At 43.1% G+C, this 24,399-nt stretch overlaps 1 protein-coding gene across 4 annotated transcripts in view; it reads left to right on the top strand.

Annotated features, from left to right (window-relative positions):
• LOC147019652 (voltage-dependent calcium channel subunit alpha-2/delta-2-like) overlaps positions 1-24,399 on the top strand; it is a 388,928-nt gene that overhangs the window by 152,863 nt on the left and 211,666 nt on the right. For all 4 annotated transcript variants that reach the window (XM_085894265.1, XM_085894263.1, XM_085894264.1 and 1 more), the window contains exon 5: positions 24,307-24,354. In XM_085894265.1, coding sequence (XP_085750391.1) covers positions 24,307-24,354 — 48 coding nt within the window. The remainder of the gene's footprint in view (positions 1-24,306; positions 24,355-24,399) is intronic.

Raw genomic sequence — 24,399 nt, 5'->3', positions numbered from 1 at the left:
TTGGAAGTGTTTTACATTTTCCTATTTGGAGCCCACTTTAGAGGCCCCTGAGGGTGCTGAATGGGGGAAGAGAAATGGCATTAATGTAACTCGGTGAAATTTCATCAAGGGAGTCGTAGTGGTAACAATAATAATAACCATTCCTTTCGCGCCATCAGGTGCATTGGGCTGTTGTGGCTGTTTCATTGGCAAGGGAGCACAATCCTCGACAGGTTGCCACTCAGACCCAGGATACTCAAATGCATCATTTTTTCCCCCATAATCTGGTATTCATTTTGCCAACCTCGGAAAGATGACAGGCTGAGTCAATTCATGTGGTGCTGATTTATGCACGACAAGGACTTGGACTCGCAACCTCAAGATTTTTAGCCACCATCAGGCTGGTTGTGGTAATAAGATGTGATTAATAGACTTCTATTAAAAAGGAAAACTCTCAATGCAACGTTATTAACATTAGAGTTGTGATTGCTCCCCCTTCCCCTCCTTCCCCCCTTCCCCTCCTTCTTCCCCCTTCCCCCACAAATTAGAGGGCACTCATCAGTTGACATGATTCGGAAAAATCCTGATAAATACTGCTCTCCTTTCTATGTGTCCTTAATAATGACACGTAGGCAGTTCTGTCTTATACCGGTCATTGCACTTTTGTTTTACTCTTCTGCCTCCCACTTGGACCTTCCCAATTGCCCTTTCTGCTCAAAGTTTTGTTTTCATGTGACCTTATTCCTACCGGTCCTTGACAAACTTCTGCACTGAACAACAGCATCAGCAACGTCTTGCCTTCCGGCAGGCTTTTCTGGGCCTGTTGGTGCTCTGCTGAGTTTGAGAGTTCTGTGCAAGCTCAGCAGCAGCTGCTTCACTGCACCCTGTCTGCAAAAGTCCCTACGGATGTGCCCAGGCACGGCAGAACAATTACCGTACATCTATTGGGCTCTGGGCTCGTACCTGGAGGCCCATGTGAAAAAAATATTTTGATAAGGTGTGTTGTAACTACGTAGGCCCCACTCACTTCTCTGGTGCATGGATTTCTTGTGGAAAACAATCGTCAGGCACTCAAAATATAAATAAAAATGGTTATCTTTTGTTTTTTTTCTTCTAATCATGCTTTATTGAGCCCCTCTGTCCTCCCCCCATGATTAAAACTTTTGAGCAAGCACAACTTTACATCACAAAAAGAGGCCTTCAAAGGGACTTGTGGTTTTCGACATCATCCCAAAGCACTTTTCTCCCAATGCAGTATGGGACCAATAGCACACATAGTTGGTGCATGTTCTGTAGCTTAGTTTATTTACACTTGAAAAAGTAGTGCAACAGCCAGTTTAATCAATGGCTATGGTGCCTCAGCATGATTTGGACAGCAAAGGTCACTCAGCAAGGGTATATTGCTGAGACTGATGCTGCCATACATTTGGTCTTTGAAGAGTCTGTGCATGGGATTTCAAATGGCTAAACGCGTGTGCTGGATCTGAGGTGTCGATCTTCTGGTATACTATAGTTTAACTCCAGTAGCTTACTCATCGCTAAGTGATCTCCTCCCGAGGTACAGTCCAAATAGAGTAAGACCAGGCTATAAATTTCCGTTCTGGTCTGCTGCCTGGATTGCATTATCTTCATGATGAGATGCTTTTTCAGGAGGTTCTCCAATTCATATTCACATGGGAATGCTAAACACTCTGCTGTATTTGAGATAAGAGTTAATCTTTGGATGAGTACTTTGGCAGGAGTATACTTTTTAGGTGGTTTCTTGCCGAACGATATATGGTATTTTCCCCACATAATGAGAATGGCCCAATCTGCCAACAACAACCATCAAAAATTTTAAATCATCTATTTTGTATTCCCATCCGATGCATGCAGTTCAAGATGATCAGTATTCCATGTTCAAATCTTATTTACGACATATGTCAATTTGTTCTTTGTCTAACTTCTGTATTTGTAGTTTATCAAAATTAGTACATGGATGTTCTTTGTGTTGTACATTTACAAGTCTTAGGTAAACGTTTACCTCCGCCACTGAAGGTGAAGGAGGTTATGTTTTCACCCCCCACTGTCTGTTTGTTTGTTACTTGCAAATTGAAGATTTTTCATGTGTATTGGTCAGTCGATTTTGTTATTCTGTCTGTCTGTCTTTCCCTGTCTTTCTCTGTCTTTGTCTGTCTGTTTATCGCCTACAGGTCACAATTCTAAACCGATCTTCACAAAACTTCACCATATGGTAGAGTTTTTCATAAGCAAGAAGTATATTGTTTTTGAGGTCAACAATTTCGGTGGTATTTCTAAAATCCTCAATTTTCATCCGATTGACTTGAAATTTGAAGAGGATTTGCAAATGAGGTCACTGAATTCAACCACCAATTATTTTTGAGGTCAACATTGGGCAAAAGGTCCACATCGGCCGAATTTCTGAAATTGTCGATTTTCATCCGATTGACTTGAAATTTGAAGGGGAGTTGCATATTTGGTCATTTAATTCAACCACCAACTATTGTTGAGGTGAAATTTGTTTTACGGATTTTGCAATTATCGTGCTCTGCACGATGTCTTCTTCTTGTTTGCTTGGCAATCGCCTGCAGGTCACAATTTTAAACCGATCGTCATGAAACTTTACAAAGTTGTAGAGGTAGTCTCAACTGAGAAGCCGATTGATTTGTGGACAAACGTCATATTGAGGTCGAGTTTCTAAAAATCATCAATTTTCAATTGAAAAATCGTCAATTTACATCCTACTAACTTGAAAGTTTAACAGGATTTGCACAGTCCATCACTGAATTGGGAAAACAACTATTTTTGAGGTCAAAAGGTCAAAGGTGAACTCAAGGTCAAACTTCTAAAATCATAAATTTCAATCTGGAAAATAATCAATTTTCACACCATTGACCTGAGCTTTGATTAAGATTGTCAATTTTAATCTTGATGGAATGGGCAATTTGATGTATCCATGGCAACCTTTGAAGAGAGGGGATGGATTTTTCAAGTGTCGTGCTTTGCACGTCTTTTTCTTGTTTATTTGGTGGTCGCTAGACTACCGTTATTCTTAGGTTTTCCGTCTGTCTGTATGTATGTAATGGACAGCTCTGGAGGCCAGAGGAGTCGACCGATTTTGATGAAACTTGACTGGTAGGTTCATACCAGGATCTAGATGTATGCTTTTGAGTACTGTTGCTATGGAGGCCACCGTTGCCTAGCAACGGGACTTTGAAATTTTTGAAAAAATCCGAAAAATATTTTTATATTTTTTTTCGAAAATCAAAAATCGGCTTCCGCGCTTTTATGCGCACTATAATCAACCTCTTTGTCAAAAATTTTTAGTCCGATTCGTCAAAAACTGTATGACTAGTATGCAATTATATAGCGACCACCCATGTCGCCTACCGGTTTGTTTGTTTGTCTGATTGTGTGCAGGATTTCTCAAAAAGTTGTTCACAAATTTGGATGAAATTTTGTGGGCAGGTTGGGTGCATGATGAGGACAAACTGATTATATTTTGGTGAAGATCCGGATCTGGATCCGGCCACTAGAATTTTTAAAGTGATTCTTCACCATTGAGAGATCAGGCCAAAAACAATATATAGCACGATATCTCAAAAAGTTGTGCACCGATTCGGATGAAACTTGAACACTTTGGGTGTGTGACGAGGAATAATTGATGAAATTTTGATGAAGATCTGAATCCAGATACAATAATTATTTACTTTTTAAAATGATTCTTCACCATTGAGAGATTGGGCCAAAAACGATATTTCGCATGATATTTCAAAAATGTTTTGGGCCTGATATGTTCTTGTGGATCAAGCATTACATGGCGAAGGTATGCCACCGACCGAGTACCCTTCTAGTTAATGCATGTTTTTGTGTGTGTCTCAATTTATTTTGGATATAAATTGAACCTGTTCTTTCAATTTTGTAGATCCAAGATTCTCACCAAACTAAGCTAAGCTTGGCATTGAGCACTTCGTACAACAATAAGATTGACAAAACGGCAGTGACAAACAGTGTGAGGTGTAATATTTGTCTAGGATATCCAAAAACAAATTACACTGAGCTTCTTGCCATAAAGGGCGATTTCCCACTTTCACTGGAATACCAACACACAATGGCCAACTCTGAAAGGCATAGTGAGATGTTTTGATCTGAAAGGCATCCCACAAGCAGTCCATAATGCTCATGAAAGTATATTTAATGGACACAGGAGTAATATTTCTCCAAAATATCTGATAAAATGACATGAAGCTTCTTGCTATAAAATGAGAAACTGTCGCTGAGGTCGTGTGGTGATAAGCGTCTGAATTGTTACGTTAAAGGGTTTATTCATGGCATTAGAGATGAAAACTTTACTTGTTGATGCCGGATGGGGAAGTGCTTGCGATCCATGTGGAAGAACCTGCATTCTCCTCACAATTTGAAATATTCCCCTCATATGAGAAGCTGTATATAATATTGATAGACAGCTGATTAAATTATACTGTCACATCGACCAGTCTGACTAATGCCACTCATCACACAAGGAGCTTTTGCTACGCCTGAAGATCACCAAGCTTCACAAATTCACACTGCATTCAATTGACTGTTCTTTACCATTTACAAAACCCCAAGGATCACTCCAATTTGTGGCCAAACTCAGCGGTGCAACACGCGAGAGGAAAAAAAGCGGTTAGACGTTTCTTATAATGAAATGAAGGTTATTAAAAGATAATATGGGGATAAGGGCAGACAAGATTCTATAAAAAATAAACTGGACAGACAAGGTGGTCAAAGTACAAATGAGTAGAGAGGCACGTGCACTTCTGTACAGGGTGCGTCATAACTCCCGTTTCCTCTGTCTGTATTATGTATGCATATGTGTCAAAGACCCGCTATTGCACACTGGATGTGACCTGAAGAAGGGTTTAAGGAATGCGGTTTCATCTATGTCCCAAAACAAAAAGATGTTATGATCAATATCACAGAGAACATGGAGACTCATTAAACTGCTATGAAAATGATTATGCACACATTACGCTAAGCTTACTGGTGTTTTTGATGCTTGAAATGGCATTACGTGATGGAATTATTGTATTAATATGCAAAGCCATATTTTGTGGACGTATATTTTCCGAAACTGCCGAACGGATTGTCGCCATTCGGCAGGCGGGTTCTCTGTGGTCTAATGAACAGCATAGCTATGTGAGATCGCGCCAGACAGACAGGTATGGGAATTTTTGGAGATTTTTCTAATTTTTACATTAGTTTGCACGGCGACATGTGACGTCACCGCTGAGATGCGTAATGACGACGTGACATCATCAGTCATTCACTGACGTCATTACGTGTGTCATCGACAGACCGTCACCACTGAGAGGCGTAATGCCACTCCGAGAAAACAGCGTCTGCAATGTAAAACCCTCTTCTGCACATGCTGACTACCTCAGAAGGTGCAATTGACACAAAAAATGTAACAAGAAACATTGTATTCAAGAAATTCTATAAATCACATTGTGAACACTGGATATATTGACGTCCTAACGAACCCTCACTTTAGAAACTTCGTGCGGAGCACAGGTTTGGCTAGTATTAATAAATACCGCTATATGGGTGTCTATATACATTCCGTACATATATATTACCTACATATAAGCATGCATGCAATAATTGCAGAGGTTAATGTGACTTATGACGCACCCTGTACAATGAAAATAAATCATCCACTCTGGTGCAAAATATAAATACCAGGACTCACCCAACAATGGGGAATGAGCAAGTACTTGAGCAAGGCACGAGCTGGTTTTGGATCCGGTATGGCCCATTGCAGCTGGTGTTCACAGGGCTGGTGCTGTACAGGGCTGGTGGATGGTGATGAAGAGAGCTTTGGTGATTAGGAGAGGCATCCTGCCTCTACAAAAGTCTGATTCCAACTTTAAACTCGAAACTCCAAGTGACTGGCTCTGTGCGGCTTTGGCATAGTCTGTGTGGCATAGCCATCGTCAACTTTGGGACTGCCTAAACGCATTGCAGACCCCTATCAATTGCCACCCGTGGCTGAGGCGTGCCATCTTTCCGGCCATCCCACCCCATGGGGCGGCCCCAATAAAAAAGTCTTATTGCCCCTCTCCAAGGCTCCATAGCTGACCTTGCCACCATGGCTTGTGGTGCACCAGCCAAACACTCCGTGTTGTCTCTTCCTAAAGTGCAAAGTACTTTTCAGTTAAGCCTTTATGCCCAGGTCCTCACCCATCCTCACTCAAAAAAGAGGAGGTTTTACACCACATACTTACTCTATACTGTATTAAACTTAACACTCACTGCCTCCTTGGTGCATGTTTTACAATACAACTTCCTCTGACATTTTCCCTGTGAAAAAAATAATCGAACCTATGCAGATATATTGACCATACTATTCTTTACCACAATCTAGCCAACTCCAAGGGTTGGCTTATCTTTATTTACTTACTTACTCCTTATCTTTTTGTTATACTTGTGGATTACATTCTCAGGCAGTCAGTAGAGACCATGAAAGAGAAAGGAATTGACATCAAGCCAAAAAGATCAAATCGTGACAGAGATAAGCATCTCACAGACCTTCACTATGCAGATGACATCGCCATAACAGCGACTTTTGCCAGATGCTCAAGACCTTCTAATTTCTGTTGACGATGTTTCAGCTTAGGTCGTTCTGTTTCTAAATGCCAAGAAAACAGAATACATGACAGTAAATGAGGATGCTGATCATCTACCAATCTTCTCCAAGGATGGCTCACAACTAAATGAAGTCAAAGACTTTAAGTACTTCGGGTCTTATGTAGCTGTCTCCAAGAAGGGCTTCATATCACGCAAAGGTCAAGCCTGGAGTGCATTTAACAGGCTGCAGCATATCTGGCAGTCTAACATTTCAATATCTACCAAACTTGCATTCTTTAGAGCTTGTGTAAAGAATACACTCTTATATGGATCTGACACATGGACCATGAAGAAGGCCCTGCAGGACCGGCTTGATGGCAAATATACTCGGCTTCTTATGAGAGTTCAGGACATCAGCTGGCGGGAACACAGAACAAAAGCAGAGATCTACATATACATACCACCCATTTCTACCATTGTACCTCGTCGCAGAACATGTTTTGCTGGTCACTGTTTCCGAGCCAAAGACCAAATTGTATCTGACGTGATCTGCTTGAGATTGCGTTGCCCAACCAGAGGAAGAAGGCCACTGAACTACATCGACCGCATAGCAAGGGATATCGAGCATGATATAGCGGACTTGCAGACACTGATGATGGACAAAGATTCATGGCGCGACATTGTGAACTCTATCTCGGATGCATCCGTTGAGTTGTCGTAGTACAATCTAGTATAGCTATGTACCCCTCCCCCCACCTGCTTCCATGGAACAATACTTTTGTATGCTTTGATTATTCTCCTGTTGTTAAATCTTCCTGCAAATGTTTCTTAAATTTATTGCAAATATGTATAGCTTCATTCTTTTGTTCACTTGCTTGCTAAGCTTGATTTCATATTAATGAAGGGTTTATGCTTCAATCAAAAGTGAAGCGTTATTAGCCCCCGTTAGTCTTCGTCAGAAATGGGGACTTACGGATTTGGTCTCGATTTTTGTGTGCGTGCGTGCATGCGTGCGTCCGTAACCATATCTCGGATATGTGTGGACCGATTATATTCATACTTGGCACAAAGGCAACATATGATAGTTTACGTATCCATGTCTTTTTCTTTTATTTTGACATCAGATCCAACTGGTGGCTGGTGGCCATTTTAGTTGTAAAAAAAAAACCTGGTGTCGAACACGTCCTCAACCATTTCTCAGAGATGCATTTACCGATCTTGTTCAAACTTGGCACACAGATAATAAATGACTCTTTACATATGCGTGCCATTTTTTTCGAGACCAGATCCAAGATGGCCAAATGGCAGCCATTTTAGTTGTAAAAAAAAAAAAACCGATGTTGAACATGTCCTCATCCATTTCTCGGAGATGCATTTACCGATGTTGTTAAAACTTGGCACACAGATAAAGAATGAGGCTTACGTATGCATGTCATTTTGTTTTTTTTCAAGATCATATCCAAGATGGCCGACTGGCGGCCACTTAAGTTGTAAAAAGGATTTTGAACACGTCCTCAACCATTTCTCGGAGATGCATTTACCGATGTTGTCCAAACTTGGCACACAGATAAAGAATGATGGCTTAGATAAGCACGTCATTTTGTGTTTTTTCAAGATCAGATTCAAGATGGCCAACTTGTGGGCATTTTGTTATTTATCTGTGTCCCCAACCATTTCTCAGACATGCATTGTCCGATTTTGTTCAAAGGTGGCACAAGCACAGTACATGATGGCTTACATGTGCCCCTCACTTTATTTTGTGATCTGATCAAAGATGGCCGACTGGTAGACTGGCAGCCATTTTGGTTGTACATAAATATGGGCTTACCCTTTTAATTCCATGGGGCAAAATTACGAAAACAACGGGGGTATGGCATTTTGTATCTTTTTTTTACTTGTTTCTTGTGAATTTCACTTGTACAAAATAAACGAATCCGATAATGTAAATCTTCAAAAGGGTAAAAATTCGGAATCAAACTGAGGACTTGTACTTATGGTACAGTACATGAAATTATGTATGGACAGTGTGGGCTCTTTTCATGTATTGTAGAGCTGTGTTGTTCACCCGGTGCTTTAATTTAACGGACCAGTGACTGGACCAGTGACACGTGATATGACTGGAAGAAATGAAAGTACATTCAACTGAAGGCTTGTATCTATTAGTGATGCCTGTCGGCATTGTCCGCATGTGTCCATCAATGTTATTTTGCGCATGTACAGTCCCAGAATTTACATTTCTCGAACTGATTGATCGCTCTTTGGAAATTGAATAAAGGTCTCAACCTCTCAGCATACCTACAGTGGCCTGCAAAAGTATTCACCTCAATTACATGATTCAGCACACCCTCCTTTGAAGAGGCTATTGAGGTGGTTGTCCCAGCTGCTCACATTTGGTTGTGGGAATTCGCTCCCAAAGTACCGTTCAAACGGAGAACTTCTAGATTCATGCCCGAACTTCAGGCTGCTTTAACATCTCCCTCTGATGGAATAGCAATCTGTCCCAGGTAAATTCTCAGCCATGGAACTTTTCATGACCAAGGCAATGGGTGCCCTGATGTGCCCCACAGAGGAGTATGGGGTGAACAACAGCATTTCCACATGCAAGTTGAGCCATTACGGAGAAATTAACCACAATTTACACAGTCGGAGAGTAAACATTTACTTACAACAGCATTGTCCTTCCTAATGAAAAGCTTTCATTTGACAACTTTTGTGCTAAGTGGGCTCATTGCAACCATTTGTATAATTGTGCTCAAAGCAACCTGAGTCTGCGAGGTCAGTGGTTCAAACCTTAAGGCCCGCTCACACCTTGACGTTTTAGCCAGCGATGGCAACGTATTAAAATGTATGTAAAACGCTGGCTTACGTTGAACTTTTGATGTTTTTTTTTAAAGATTCTGACGTATTCATAGCGACTTGGTCTTATGTATAACGCATTGGTAACGGACACAGAACGTTTCGTTGTGTTATAGATAACTTATACCAACGAATGCTGAACCTGTTGTCGGCCTACACAACCGATGCCCAACGATAGTCTAACTTAGGCATAGCGCGTTGCACGCATCGCCGACGATGTCGTGACGTTACCTATTAAAAGGCTGACGCACAACGATTCGAATCATAACTGCCGTAGAAATGGAAGTGTCAACATCGCGGTCACACCTTGGCGATCTTGCCAGCGTATGCCGACCTAAGAAAAATGTGTCTAAAACGTTGGGGCACGTCCAATACGGTATTAGTAAGTTTGGTATACGTGAGTAGAACGCTAAAGTACGCTATCATACGTCGTAGTAAGTAGAGTACGTCAAGAAATTTTAAACATGTTCAAAATTTTACGACGTACTCGGCGTATGACACACGTTCCGCATGCGATGGGGATAAGTTTTACACACGATATGTGGACGCTTACACACGTCCACAAAGGCTACTTATAAGCTACTCATAAGTCGAAACACGTCGCGATAATGTCTTTTTTACGTGAAACATTTCTAACTTGTGTTTGACGTGCTTTGAACCAATTCTTTATGTAGTCCCAACACACATCGACGTATGTAGACGTATTCCAATGACGTCTTCCGGTTGACAAAAAAAAAATGAACGTGTTTCTAGCTTACAACTGCCATATAAAGACGTGTTCCCAGCGGTTTTGGGAATTGGTATATAAAAATGCTGCTCATAAAAGGGGAACCCAACAGTGTTTTCGAGTCCTTTTTGAGTCGATGTCCATGTCAGCAGTATCAGTATCAGTATCGGTATCAGTATTAGTATTAGTATTAGTATTAGTAGTAGTTTGTTCATGTTGGCAGTAGTAGGTGAGTGTGAGGGGGAGGATGTGGGTTATGATGGATCGTCCTTGCGTCCGCGTGTCCACGGGTAGGAGACATCTTTTCACCATTGTTCGAAGTTCTTCGCGGCTAATTTTTTATGGGGCTTTTTCAACAATGAGCTATAGCTTGTTTTTACGATTTAGGTCAATTCATAACGGGTTGGACAAATGCACAATGAACTAATAATGTGCATAGAGCGCTTTGATTACTTATAGATACGATATACCAACGAATAATTATCGTGAAGCCGGCGTTCACAAACTATGCCAAACGATAGCCTAACTTATCCATATCGTGCGGCAGTTTATCTTTGCCGGTGACATGGGGTTTGCTATTCATAGGCTGCCACTCAACGATTTAAATGGCTGCATCTCCACTATTGAAAGTAGACGCTTGCACTCAACAATTGGATTTTTTTTACACTCAACGACTTTTAAACGGTACCACTCAGCTATTTTCATTGTTTACAATGGACGATTTAAATTGCTGTCACTCGCCTTTGTTTTTTGACGCTGGCGCTCGGAAATTTTAATCGTTTCTATTGAACGTGCTAAATCGCTCAAACCCTACTATTGAGAGTAGACGCTTGCGCTCAACAATTGGATTTTTTTTACACTCAACGACTTTTAAACGGTACCAATCAGCTATTTTCATTGTTTACAATGAACGATTTAAATTGCTGTCACTCGCCTTTGTTTTTTGACGCTGGGGTTTGGAAATTTGAAGCGTTTCTTCTGAACGTGTTAAAACGCTCAAACTTGACTATTTCAAATAGACGCTGCCGATGGACAATTGGAATCACAGCCAAGCTAGACATCGAAGTGTGAACATCCTCGTCATGTCAAAGAAAAGTTTGAAGAATGCTGCAAATAAGTGTCCTGGCCGTAGCCGTGGACGCTGACGCAAGGATGATCCATTATACTGACGTCTTTCAGCCTATGAGTAACTTAAAAGTAACGTCTGTCGATGTGTGGCAACGATCACGTAACGTGCCAACAACACGTTAATCATAGGTTAGAAATAACTTTCGGGTATGCTAAACATTACCTCGGCGTGTCTCAGGTCAGGTATGGGAGCATGTGCCAGAACAGCACGTCGCTGCGTCCACTTTCCGCCGGTACTCCAGGGGCCTCCGTCTGGCCATCCCCCAGGCAGATGCCAGGCCCATCCCCATCTCCTTGAGATGATGGTCAACCTGCTGCAACCATGAGGCACGTGGTCGACCCACTGGCCTCCTCCACTCATGAGACTCCCTCGCTGAGAGAATCTGGTGAGCAGGATCAGAGTCAGGAAAACGAGCCACATGTCCATACAGCCGCAACTGACGCTCACGGACTATGCAGGTAACAAATCTCATCCGAGTCTCTCTCAGCAACCGCTCGTTGGACACAAAATCCGACCAGCGATAGCCAAGGATTCTCCGAAGAGACCTGGTACCAAAGGAATTAAGTCTCCGTCTCAGATCCTTGGTCAGAGTCCAAGTCTCGCACCCATAGAGCAAGACTGGAAGTACCAAGGACCTGAAGACTCGGACTTTCGTCCTCCCGCACAGGTACCGGCAGCGACACACCCCATGATCCAGTGAATCCATGACTCCCCAGGCCCGACCCAGACGTCTATTGACCTCTGACTCGCAGCCAGCAGAGACATGAATATCACTGCCAAGGTAAGTGAATCTCTCCACGACCTCAACATCCTCACCACAAACAGACACAGACAGGACAGCAGCATCCAAGATGTCACCGAAAGCCTGGATCTTAGTTTTGACCCAAGAAACCCGTAATCCCAACGGCTCCGACTCCTCATTCAGCACCTCGAGGGCCCCCAAGAGGATGTCTAAAGTCTCCGCAAGCATGACTGCATCATCTGCAAAGTCAAGGTCCGAGATCTTGACATTCCCAAATGACGCACCGCAACTTGATCTCTCCGACATCCTCCCTAGAATCCAGTCCATACAAGTGCTGAAAAGTGTGGGGGCCAGTACACATCCCTGACGAACTCCAGTAACAACTGGAAATAAGTCAGAGATGGTACCACCACACTTCACAGCACTCTCAGTACCAGAGTAGAGTTCAGACATCAGATCGATCAGTTTTGGTGGCACCCCACGAAGACCAAGAATCCTCCAGAGGACATCCCGATTCACTGAATCGAACGCTTTACAGAGATCAACATAGGCTGCAAGCAGCCCCTGCCGAAACTCTCGTCTGCGTTCGGTGAGGACACGAAGTGCAAGGATACGGTCAATCGTTGACCTCTTTGGTGTAAAGCCTGACTGCTCTGGACGCTGGTGCTCAAGCAGATGGTGGCGAACCCTATCGAGAATTATCCGAGCAAAGACCTTGCCCGGCACTGAGAGCAGCGTCACCCCTCGGTAGTTGTTGCAGTCTTGGCGATCACCCTTCCCTTTCCAGAGAGGGACAACAAGGCCCCTCTTCCAGTCAGTTGGGATGATGCCTGTGTTCCAGGCAGAGCACAAAACTGCATGCAACGACACGAGTGCAGCATTTCCACCAGCCTTGAGAAGTTCGGCATGGATGCCACAGATCCCTGGAGCTTTGCCCCGTTTCAACTGGTTCACGGCAGCCCGTGTTTCCACAAGCGTAGGTGGACCACAGTTGATTCGAGGGTCAGCAACAGGGATTGTAACACCCTTGACGTCCAACTCGACAGTTGGAGGATCAGCCTGGTACAACCGCTCAAAGTAACCGGCCCAGCGGGCCTTCACTTCAGACTCCTCTGTCAAGAGCCTACAACTCTCTGCTCGAACTGTAGTGCTCCGAGGGATGGGCTTGGATGAACGTAATGCGCGAATTCCCCTGTAAGCGGGACGAGAATCACCTGTCCACAGGTGATGCTCTACCCCCTCACAGATTCCTCGCACATAGGCCTCCTTGTCCACCCTCAGTGCACGTACAGTTTTACGCCTCAGCTCCCTGAACAGCTCAGCTCTGCCATTCAGCCTGGCCCTGCGACTCTGGTCAATGGTATCCAGTGTCGCTTGAGAGACATTTTTCTTTGCCCTGCGGTGAGCTCCAAGGCATCCACCGGCAACATCAAGGACGGTGGTCTTGAAGGCGCTCCACAACTCTTCAGGACCCCCCAAAGCACCCAGACCCCCAAAGTGTCCACTCAGCCTGTTCGCAAACTCCTCAGCTACTCTCTCATCCCTGAGCTTGGCAACATCCAGCCTCGGCTGGGATGGTACCATTCTCCTGGATTTAAGGTGCAGCTTTAGAGTTGCTACAACAAGCCTGTGGTCAGTATTGAGGAACTGAGCACTCCGGTAGACCCTGCAGTTCTGGATCATCCTCCAACAACCGTCAATGAGGACATGGTCAATCTCCTTTGCCACACTGCCAGCGTTGGAATACCAAGTCCAGCGATGAGCTTGTGGGCGCTGAAACCATGAACCAGCCACCCTAAGTCCATGACTTCTTGCAAAGTCAAGGAACTTAGTGCCATTCTGGTTCATAGTTCCTGACCCATGGGGACCAACACACACCTCATAACCGTCCCTATCTGTTCCAGTCGATGCATTGAAATCCTCCAAGACTAGAAGTGTATCTCGTCTGGGGCACTGATCAACCACAGATTCGAGTGTGGCGTAGAATGCATCCTTCACGGTGAGATCACTCGCCTCAGTCGGAGCATAAACAGAGACCAGGGAAATGACACCTAAGGAGTGACGAATCCTTAATCTCATAATACGCTCGTTGACCGGTGTTACCTCAATTATCATTGGGGTCAGCTTATTGGACACAGCTACAGCAACTCCTTGGGTATGGTAACCATCAGAGCGACCAGACCAATAGTAGGTGTAACCACCCACCATTATCTCGCCGCAATCCGGTCTCCGAACCTCAGAGAGAGCTGCAATCCCGATGTCCAAACGCTTGAGCTCAGATGATAACAGAGACAGGTGATCATCCTCTCTTAGGGATAGGACATTCCAGGCACCCACCCGAAGGGACCGCCTCAGGTTAACCCAAGGAGACCGCCGTCTGGTGGACGACACCTCAGCACCACTCCGACACACTCTCCCACAATCTGACCCAGGGATGTTACCCCGTGGTTTCCCTCCTATCAAATATTGGGGGTCCCGAAGGCTTTGCCCCAATCCCGTCATCCGGTGAGCTGCCCTGCGAAGGGAAGCTGCACAGGAGGTACTCCCACGGAGTGGGTTTTCAGATTTTTTTGCGTTTTTTCATTTTGCGGAATGAAGGGTTTTACGATGGCCGGAGTGCAAATCCTGCCACCAACCTCCTAATAAGAAGTGACCCAACTGCAGGAGGACGTCCGCAGACACAGTTGGGCACTAGATATGGATGGCCGTTGGCTCACAAGGAGCTACTCCGCCCTTTGACAGGTTTTGTTTTTAATCCTGCTGGGTGTCCATATCCAAACACCCTCCTCACCAGAAAACCTGGTGGGGGAGACGGTTTAGTCGCCGACAACCCGACCATGGAAGAGGTTAGTACAGGTTTACATGGTACCTGTAGCAGGTCACAGATCGAACCTGACCTAACAGAAGGTCAGACACCTGACAGCGTGTCTCAACTTATGATTAACTTACAAGTAGCATGTGTTGACGTCTGTCAACGATCGCAGACCGTGCATACAACTTGTGGCCAGCGTAGCGGAACGTGTGAGTCATACGCCGGCATACGTCGTGAAATTTCAAGCATGAAAAAATTTGAGGACAACCAAAAAGTACAACGTTAAAAGCCAACGTACAACGACGTATGGCAGTGTTTTTCAGCGTGCTCTCAATGTTATCAAAACTTACCCATAACGTATTCAACGTGTGCCAGCGTTTTAGAAAAAAAATTCAAAAATCGGCATACGTTGGCTAAAACGTCAAGGTGTGACCGGGCCTTTACCCTGGCTGAGTCTTTTATGAAGACTTTAAAAATCTTACATGCTGCTTCCTTGCTTGACACTTGGTGTTTGAAAAGGACAGAGCACGGACAAACACCCACAGGCTGGAAGCCATTGCATAGGATTTGATGGACCAAATGGCCTCCTCCACCTCTATGGCCTTATTATTAGCATGTATTTTTTCTGGGTTCTCATGGTACTCTCAGTCCAACTTGCATGTGACTTGATAATTGTGAACGTTATTTTAACACGATGACTGTGAAATGCTCGTTTTCTTCGGAGATTAAAACATCCAATAAACTGTACCGGTATTTCACATTCCACACAAATTTGTCCACAAAAAAAAATAAATTAACACAAGGCATTGATGAAATTTGGGGGGGGGGGGGAGCAGAAAGTGTTATTTTTTTTTGAAAATATTTCCAATAAATATTGCAAAAATCATTTGTGGTGAAGCAAACTTTTAGCATAGAAAGGCTCAGGAGATAATTGAAATGAAATACGATAACAGAAGTCGATTGTAGCTTGTGGAGAACGTCTTGAGAGTATGGTACTACGGCCATCATGACATTTATATTGGAATATAAATATTGCAATACATCTTAATAAACATAAAATAACATAGTTGAATATTTAAAAAAAGGAATGAAGGAGAATAGAAGTGGGAGAAAAAAAGGAATGTGTGATGAAAGGCTGTGTGTAGTACTTGGCAAAATAAGAAAAAATGCGAGTTCAGGTATTGGGAACAGATGGTATAAAATGATGTGGCAACAGGTCCGTATAATCCACAGCCAAAAAGGATTTGATGAAGTCGGCAAAGGCATCTGGAGGGCTGGAAATGACACAAGACGACGACAGGTTGTTTTTTGGGGGTTTTTTTCCCAATTGCTCAGGTGAACAAAACCTCTCAGACTCTTCAGAACCTCAAATATAACTTTGGAAAGCATTCACCGTTTCCACCTCATGCAGACAAGCACAATACAGCACTGAACCCCACGAAGATGATCATTTTACATCATTTGGATTGAAGCGTTGACTCCTTCTGGGCTTTGGGTTCTTGTTGCAGTAAGGCCGAAGTAGCCCAAAATTATTTGTGATCATGAAACAAGAGCTGTGAGGATTGCATCATAAAGCCATGGAAATTCTTGAGATCACCTAACTTTTTCCTATTCACTGCCGTCTGCAGCTAAGGTCAAGTATGTATTTTACCTGCTGCTGCTATCGTGTGGCCAAATCTCACCTGCAGGGATGGCATTAGTAATTTGGTAGCCCCATGCAAAATGCACTAATGGCCCAGTGGGGCCCCTGTAAGCGCTGTCAATCTATTGTCACACTAAAATATGCATTTTGGCGTCCGTCTGTCTGACGTCAATGTATTCAGTTGTTACTTATGTAATCTTAACCAAACTTGCCATGGAGACTACTGGTCATATGGCAAATGTTGTGGCGACTTGATTCCCCCTCCCGGCCCTCACTCCAGGAGTTCCGAAGCTGGGGCGATGCAAATTATCTTTGAAATGCGGACCGTGCAGCGCCGCTCCTGGTGGTAACAGGAGAGAATATTACGAGTGATGCTTCAGAACCCTTAATTGGATCACGAGTAAGAGAACTCCATGCTATTTTCGCACTCGCTTTGCCTACGTTGCTTTAGACTCGACTGCAAAAAATCTGGAGGAATTCCCATCAGTGTGACCACTCATTGGCTTTTTTCACAAGATCTTGACTATTCGTTGTTCACCTTGGCATCTTGGTTTTCTATAGGTTTTCTATTATCATTGCTTTTCTGAAACCATGTGAATTATTGGCTTTTTTCATTGGCTCACCTTGGCATTTATGAAAATGAGGAGTGGTCACACTGATTCCCATGTTTTTCTGCCTCTGTCCCAATTGGAAAGGTGTATATATGCGGCAGCTTGAGCATCATTCCACCTTTTCGTAATATTTTTCCAAGGCCACTTCAATTGTCAAAAATAATAACAAAAATAATGACAATAGCATAATAGTAATAAAATTAACATTAAAGTTTTGTAAAATCATATTAATAATAATATTAACAAAAATAAGAGTACAAATTCTAATTATTTTATGCAATTGGAATACTGCAATGGTAACCCCTTAATCTCACCCAACACTGCCAGCCGTAAACACAAACTCTCACAAAAAGCTGATCCAGGGGTTGTTCCATTACCAATCAGCTTGCAATCGCTTGCCTAGCCAGCTGTTCCTTATCAACCTTTCCGTTGGAGTGCTTGCTTAGTGTTTCAGTTGCCACTTGGCGAGCGCTCTACAAGCTAATTGGTAATCAAACACACCTCAGCACTTGTGCTAGGCCTAGAACCTTCCTTCTGGTTCTGCCACTTGTATGACGACAAAAGTTAATTCCAGGTGATTTTTCAACCCTTTTCCCCTTTTGTTGAGGCTATTTTCTGCTTTTCAGCACCGCTAGAGTAGTTTTATTTCATCCTTGGGACAGGTGTTGTGACGTATCACATCTGATTTTTTTTTTTTAAACCCCAAAACCCCCCAACGTTCTGCCATGTGCATGGATTAGGGGTTGTTTGAGATCACATAACTTTTTCCTATTCACTGTCGTCTGCAGCTAAGGTCAAGCATGTATTTTACCTGCTGCTGCTATCGTGTGGCCAAATCTCACCTGCAGGGGTGGCATTAGTAATTTGGTAGCCCCATGCAAAATGCACTAAGGGTCCAGTGGGGCCCCTGTAAGTGCTGTCAATCTGTCATCACACTAAAATATGCATTTTTGATGAGTTGATTTGTGATCGTACAATGAATTGCGTGTGGATTTGCTAAACAATATTGATATGTGTTAACATTAGGAATTATACAAATTACATTGTGATTATTGTTGTATTTGTACACATTAAACAAAGTTATTATTCCACTTAACTTACTTTCTCTACTCATACTAACCTCACCCCCTAATTTTGGAATAGTCCTGTCGAGTTAAACATCAGAGAAGACTTTTTAAAAAAAAATTTTAATCGATTAATTTCGTGACAGTGTTTTCTCTCCTTCAGATGGAGCATTCCCTTTTCGCTGTGTTTATCACCACTCACAAGTTGAGATGTTTTGTCAGCAAAGTGAGACCCCACCCTCGGGACTTGTTGTTTCGTGGCCCCATGCAATTGCACGCCCCTAACACTGGCTCTGCCCACCTGTTGCTTGGTTGAGTGGTTGGTGACTAAACTGCCTTTCTTGGTGGAGAGAGAGTGTCTGGACTCCTTACATGATTAAAAAATGACCCGTTGAAATAGGGGCATGTAAGCTGTGAGGTTTTTTGTTTTTTTTTGTCTACAGTCGAGGCTTGTGAAACAGCTATAACACTGAATGGATCAGGAAGCAACGTAACAAAAAGGAACAGTAGAGAGAGGGGATGAAACACCAACAGCAGGGGTGAAGGACAAAATAGAGTGGAGACTTAGACAAACGATGGGTGTGGGGAGAAATGAGGGGTAGTGAAGGATGCATGGGTTGGACAGGATGGATACAGAAGCAAACTCGCAGGAAGGAAAAACTGGAACCTTGGAAAAAGATGGACTTGGGGAGGGCTAACGGCGGTCGAAAATATTGTGCTTTTGGATGTGGGATGATCGGATGTGAACAGCTCTTGAACACTTGGAGGGAAGAATGAGATTGAAGAGTGTGGAAGTTGGTTCCACAGTGGGGAAGAAAGAAGAACAAATGAGTGGAGATGAGCACTGATTCTGGATTTTTGGAGTTTCACCAGAAGGGGCTTGTTAATGGACCACGTGTACACTGCAGAAACCTGGGAGGTGGGGACAAAGCATGAAAAGAGCAAAGGGCTCAAGAACATAAAGGAGGCGGTTGAAGACAGAAAGTCCACCAACCTGTCTGTGATGGGAAAGTGAAAGGCCCATAGACTCAGCTTCATTGCGGAAGATTTCAGTAATCTTGAAGGCTTTGGTTTTCAGGGCATCAAGCAGAGCAAGGAGTGAGGAAGTGGCACCAGCCTAGAGAGGAGAGCCGTACGACACCAATCTGTGGATGAAGGCCTTGTAGGTGGATAGGAGTTCAGATGTGCAAAGGAAGGACTTTGTACAATGGAGGATGCCGAGTCGGTGACTAGCTTTGGAGGCCAACTTTGAAACTTGGTTTGCCCAAGAAAGATCATGGCTGATAGTGAGACTAAGGAGTTTGAGTGACTGGGCATCCTCAAGGAAAGGATTGTGAAGAAAGTAGATAAGAGGGTTTGCCATATGGTGTTTTTGGAGATAGAGATAGAGATATAGAGATATATATTTTATTTGGATTGAAATATTATAAGTGTTTGACCAGCTTGTGATTTTATCAAGGTCTGAAGAGAGGAGAGAGGTTGCTGCCTGCCTTTTTGAAGAGTGAGGAATGTCATGGTAGAATGTGGAGTCATCAGCAAATACATAAAGGGTCTTCTTTCCAGAGTCAAAGACATTGTTGATGAGGATTAGGAATAGTACCGTGCCCAGAACACTGCCTTGGGGTCTCCAGCCTTAACAAAGAGAGGAGATTAAAGGATTCCGTTGAGAGCCACACGTTGGCTCCAAGAGTAAATGAAGTGAGTAAGCCGTGTGTGGAGCTGGCCTACGATGCCACAGGCAGAGAGTTTGGAGAGCAAGGTGAGATGCCAAACTGTATTGAAAGCTCAAGATATGTCTTGAGAGATCGCTCTGATCTCATTTCTGACATTGAGGGTTTATATTTAGTGTTGGAATAGTAGGAGCAGCATGTCCAAGGTGGAATCATCTGGTCTGAATCTGAATTGGTGATCTAGCATGAGGCCATTGGAGAAAAGGAAGGATTCCATATCAATCACTGATGGATTCCATGATCTTGCTGATGATTGGAAGTAAGCTAATAGGTTGGTAGTTCAGGGGGTCAGTTTTATCACTTTTTTATGTGATACTGTGATGTCAGCTGATTTCCGAGGAGATAGAAGATAACCTTAAGCAAATTATAGCATGAAAAGAGCAGAAATAGGATGTGAAAGAGCAGCAGAGCAGGTTTTTAGCACATGTGAGCTGATGCTATATTTTTTTACAGTACCAGTCAAAAGTTTGGACACACCTTCTCATTCAAGGGTTTTTCTTTATTTTTTTTTTACTATTTTCTACATTGTACAATAATAGTGAAGACACCAGAACTATGAAATAACACATGGAATTATGTCGAAACCAAAAAAGTGTGTACATTTCTACAATGTAGAAAATAGTAAAAAAAATTAAAAAAAACCTTGAATGAGTAGGTGTGTCCAAACTTTTGACTGGTACTGTATATACAGATAAACAATCACATCCAAGCTGCCTCTGTTGCTTTTGGAGGTTTAGAAAACAGTTTGGTCACAGCACAGAATTAAAAATGCTCCCAGATGCAAGCTACACAGCTCACTGTTGTCTTTACTACAATGCTCTATTCTTCTCTCTCTCTCTCTCTCTCTCTCTCTCTCTCTCTCTCTCTCTCTCTCTCTCTCTCTCTCTCTCTCTCTCTCTCTCTCTCTCTCTCTCTCTCTCTCTCTCTCTCTCTCTCTCTCTCTCTCTCTTTCTCTCTCTTTCTCTCTCTTTCTCTCTCTTTCTCTCTCTTTCTCTCTCTTTCTCTCTCTTTCTCTCTCTTTCTCTCTCTTTCTCTCTCTTTCTCTCTCTTTCTCTCTCTTTCTCTCTCTTTCTCTCTCTTTCTCTCTCTTTCTCTCTCTTTCTCTCTCTTTCTCTCTCTTTCTCTCTCTTTCTCTCTCTTTCTCTCTCTTTCTCTCTCTTTCTCTCTCTTTCTCTCTCTTTCTCTCTCTTTCTCTCTCTTTCTCTCTCTTTCTCTCTCTTTCTCTCTCTTTCTCTCTCTTTCTCTCTCTTTCTCTCTCTTTCTCTCTCTTTCTCTCTCTTTCTCTCTCTTTCTCTCTCTTTCTCTCTCTTTCTCTCTCTTTCTCTCTCTTTCTCTCTCTTTCTCTCTCTTTCTCTCTCTTTCTCTCTCTTTCTCTCTCTTTCTCTCTCTTTCTCTCTCTTTCTCTCTCTTTCTCTCTCTTTCTCTCTCTTTCTCTCTCTTTCTCTCTCTTTCTCTCTCTTTCTCTCTCTTTCTCTCTCTTTCTCTCTCTTTCTCTCTCTTTCTCTCTCTTTCTCTCTCTTTCTCTCTCTTTCTCTCTCTTTCTCTCTCTTTCTCTCTCTTTCTCTCTCTTTCTCTCTCTTTCTCTCTCTTTCTCTCTCTTTCTCTCTCTTTCTCTCTCTTTCTCTCTCTTTCTCTCTCTTTCTCTCTCTTTCTCTCTCTTTCTCTCTCTTTCTCTCTCTTTCTCTCTCTTTCTCTCTCTTTCTCTCTCTTTCTCTCTCTTTCTCTCTCTTTCTCTCTCTTTCTCTCTCTTTCTCTCTCTTTCTCTCTCTTTCTCTCTCTTTCTCTCTCTTTCTCTCTCTTTCTCTCTCTTTCTCTCTCTTTCTCTCTCTTTCTCTCTCTTTCTCTCTCTTTCTCTCTCTTTCTCTCTCTTTCTCTCTCTTTCTCTCTCTTTCTCTCTCTTTCTCTCTCTTTCTCTCTCTTTCTCTCTCTTTCTCTCTCTTTCTCTCTCTTTCTCTCTCTTTCTCTCTCTTTCTCTCTCTTTCTCTCTCTTTCTCTCTCTTTCTCTCTCTTTCTCTCTCTTTCTCTCTCTTTCTCTCTCTTTCTCTCTCTTTCTCTCTCTTTCTCTCTCTTTCTCTCTCTTTCTCTCTCTTTCTCTCTCTTTCTCTCTCTTTCTCTCTCTTTCTCTCTCTTTCTTTCTCTTTCTTTCTCTTTCTTTCTCTTTTCTCTTTCTCTCTTTCTCTCTTTCTCTCTTTCTCTCTTTCTCTCTTTCTCTCTTTCTCTCTTTCTCTCTTTCTCTCTTTCTCTCTTTTTCTCTTTTTCTCTCCTAGTTGCATCATTGGTTGGGACATGGCGATGCCGCTGATGCAGTGTCCCCCTTACCAGTTCACTGGTGCTCAATTTGCCAACCTCAGAAGGATGACAGGCTGAGTCAACCTCCTGGTGTATTTTAATTCAGCGGCCAACGGGGCTTGAACTCAGGACCCTAGGATTCCAAGCCACCACCCTAACCACTAAGCCAACACCAGGCTTCTCTATTCTGCTAAGATTTACACTTCATACAGAAGGCACATTAGTTGATTCGATAATGTGCAATCAAGACCATCCAGCCATCCATCCATTCCATAGGGACCATTTTCTGTGCAGAGCGTCGGTGGTGCTCTTGGGGGGCTATTGGCCACTACATAGACAGGTCACCACTCCGATGCAGGATACTCAAATGGCTCAATCATCCCAGCAAGCTGGTATTCATTTTGCCGACCTCGAAAGGATGTCAGGCTGAGTCTACCCCACCTGGTATTAATTTAACAACTGGGCAGGATTTAAACTCAGGACCCTAGGATCCCAAGCCCACCACCCAAACCATGAAGCCAACACCAGGCATATAATAAAGACACGTGAGGACAATAATGAACATCAAGTGGCAGGATAAAGTCTCCAATGTTGAATGTCCTAAAGCGTGTCCACATGTCCAGTTTTAAAGGACTTCTCATTTATTTGCACCTCTATTGGGTTGGCCACGTCAGATTGGACGACAACAGCTAACACAAAACGGTGAACTTAAAGGAGGTACTCGGCATATGGGAGGACCAAAACTGAGATATAATCGAACCTTTTGTTTTGAAACGCCATCTTAAAGCATCACAAATCAGTATTGATAATTGGGAAGAGTTTGCTTAAGAACACCGGTCAATCTGGAAAAGCATGAATGAAGACCATGGAAGCAAATCGAGAATGGCAGTACATCACAAAGATGGACAAATGACATAATCCTCCTCCTGGCTGTGGCTCTCACTTTTCCACTCATTGCAGAAGAACTTTCCGGGCCCCAGTGGGACTGATGCCGCACGTCCGGCACAAGCACCAGAATGTTTCCCATCAGTCCTCATCAACCTTGACGAACAATATATTATGATGATGATGATGATGATGATGATGATGACCATTTGCAGTAAAGCCAAAACAATTTGTGCAATGCAATTGATGACATGAACACGGTAACTATCATCGGAGTGCAACGGCTCTTTGTCGGCGAACTCAGAATGCCAAGGTGTATGGGTTACATTTTTCTACAAGGAAGAGTGGGGAAGGTACATTGGCAGTGATTGAATATGCACTTTGCAGAGTTTCAGGTAATGTTTCGCAATGAACAAGAACTACTTGCTTTCTAATAATTGCACATTTGTCATCGAAAGCAAGTTCACAAAAAAGGTTGTTGTTGGGAATATTTAAATTCAAATATGAAAGCACCACCAAAGGTTAATTTTATTCTGGGTGCTCTCCTTTCACACTTCTCGACTTGCTATTTTATTTCTTCCCATTCTTTTCAACCCCCCTCCCCCCCCATCCCCCAATTTTTCCCCCCCCCTTTTTTATTTTTATTTTTTACACAAATAAATCGGAACTCACTGTTCAATCTTTTTTCATTTTCATTACCTCCTATTTCAGCTGAATTTCTTCTTACCTTCAAAGCCCTTCAATTTCTGAACTTGTTCATCACAAACACGACACGTTTTGTTCTTCCTCTTCTCGATCTCTTCCTCTTCAACAAGTATCAGTGCCAAGGTCAGGTCTGATGTTTCGACCATTGAGCGGTCTTCACCCTGACCCCTTTGGGGCGTAGAGACCGCTCGGGGATCGAAACACTCGACGAGTCCTGCCTGTTGGGCAGCTGTTCGAGTTGGAGTTGCCATTGGTTTTGAACAGGAGAAGGAAACACTTGCACATTCCACAGTGTGCACATGAATGTGACTTTCACACCAGCGATGGATCTTTACAGGACGTGTGTGCAAGTGCTCTTCTCAAGGTCATCTTGTTATACTTGCTGATTAAGTACAATGGTGGGAGTTGAATGGCTCATCAGGACTGCTTTCTCACTGCTAGTTACTTTAATTTACACAAACGCTGTCAGAAAATGCCATGATTTAATGTCACATTTTTAAAGCTTATTTTGTTTGCTTTTCAGGAGGAATCTCAAAATCTGAATCAGGATCAGCAGGTTGCAAAGCATGAGGTGAGTTTTAACTGAAGGCATACAAAAAAAAACAAAACTAGGCAC

The sequence above is a fragment of the Eptatretus burgeri genome, chromosome 9 (assembly GCF_056783735.1).
Source record: "Eptatretus burgeri isolate ZD-2024b chromosome 9, Ebu_testis_v1, whole genome shotgun sequence".
Classification (NCBI taxonomy): Eukaryota; Metazoa; Chordata; class Myxini; order Myxiniformes; family Myxinidae; genus Eptatretus; species Eptatretus burgeri.
The sequence above is the reverse complement of the archived record's forward strand: the minus strand, read 5'-3'. Positions and strand labels throughout refer to the sequence as shown.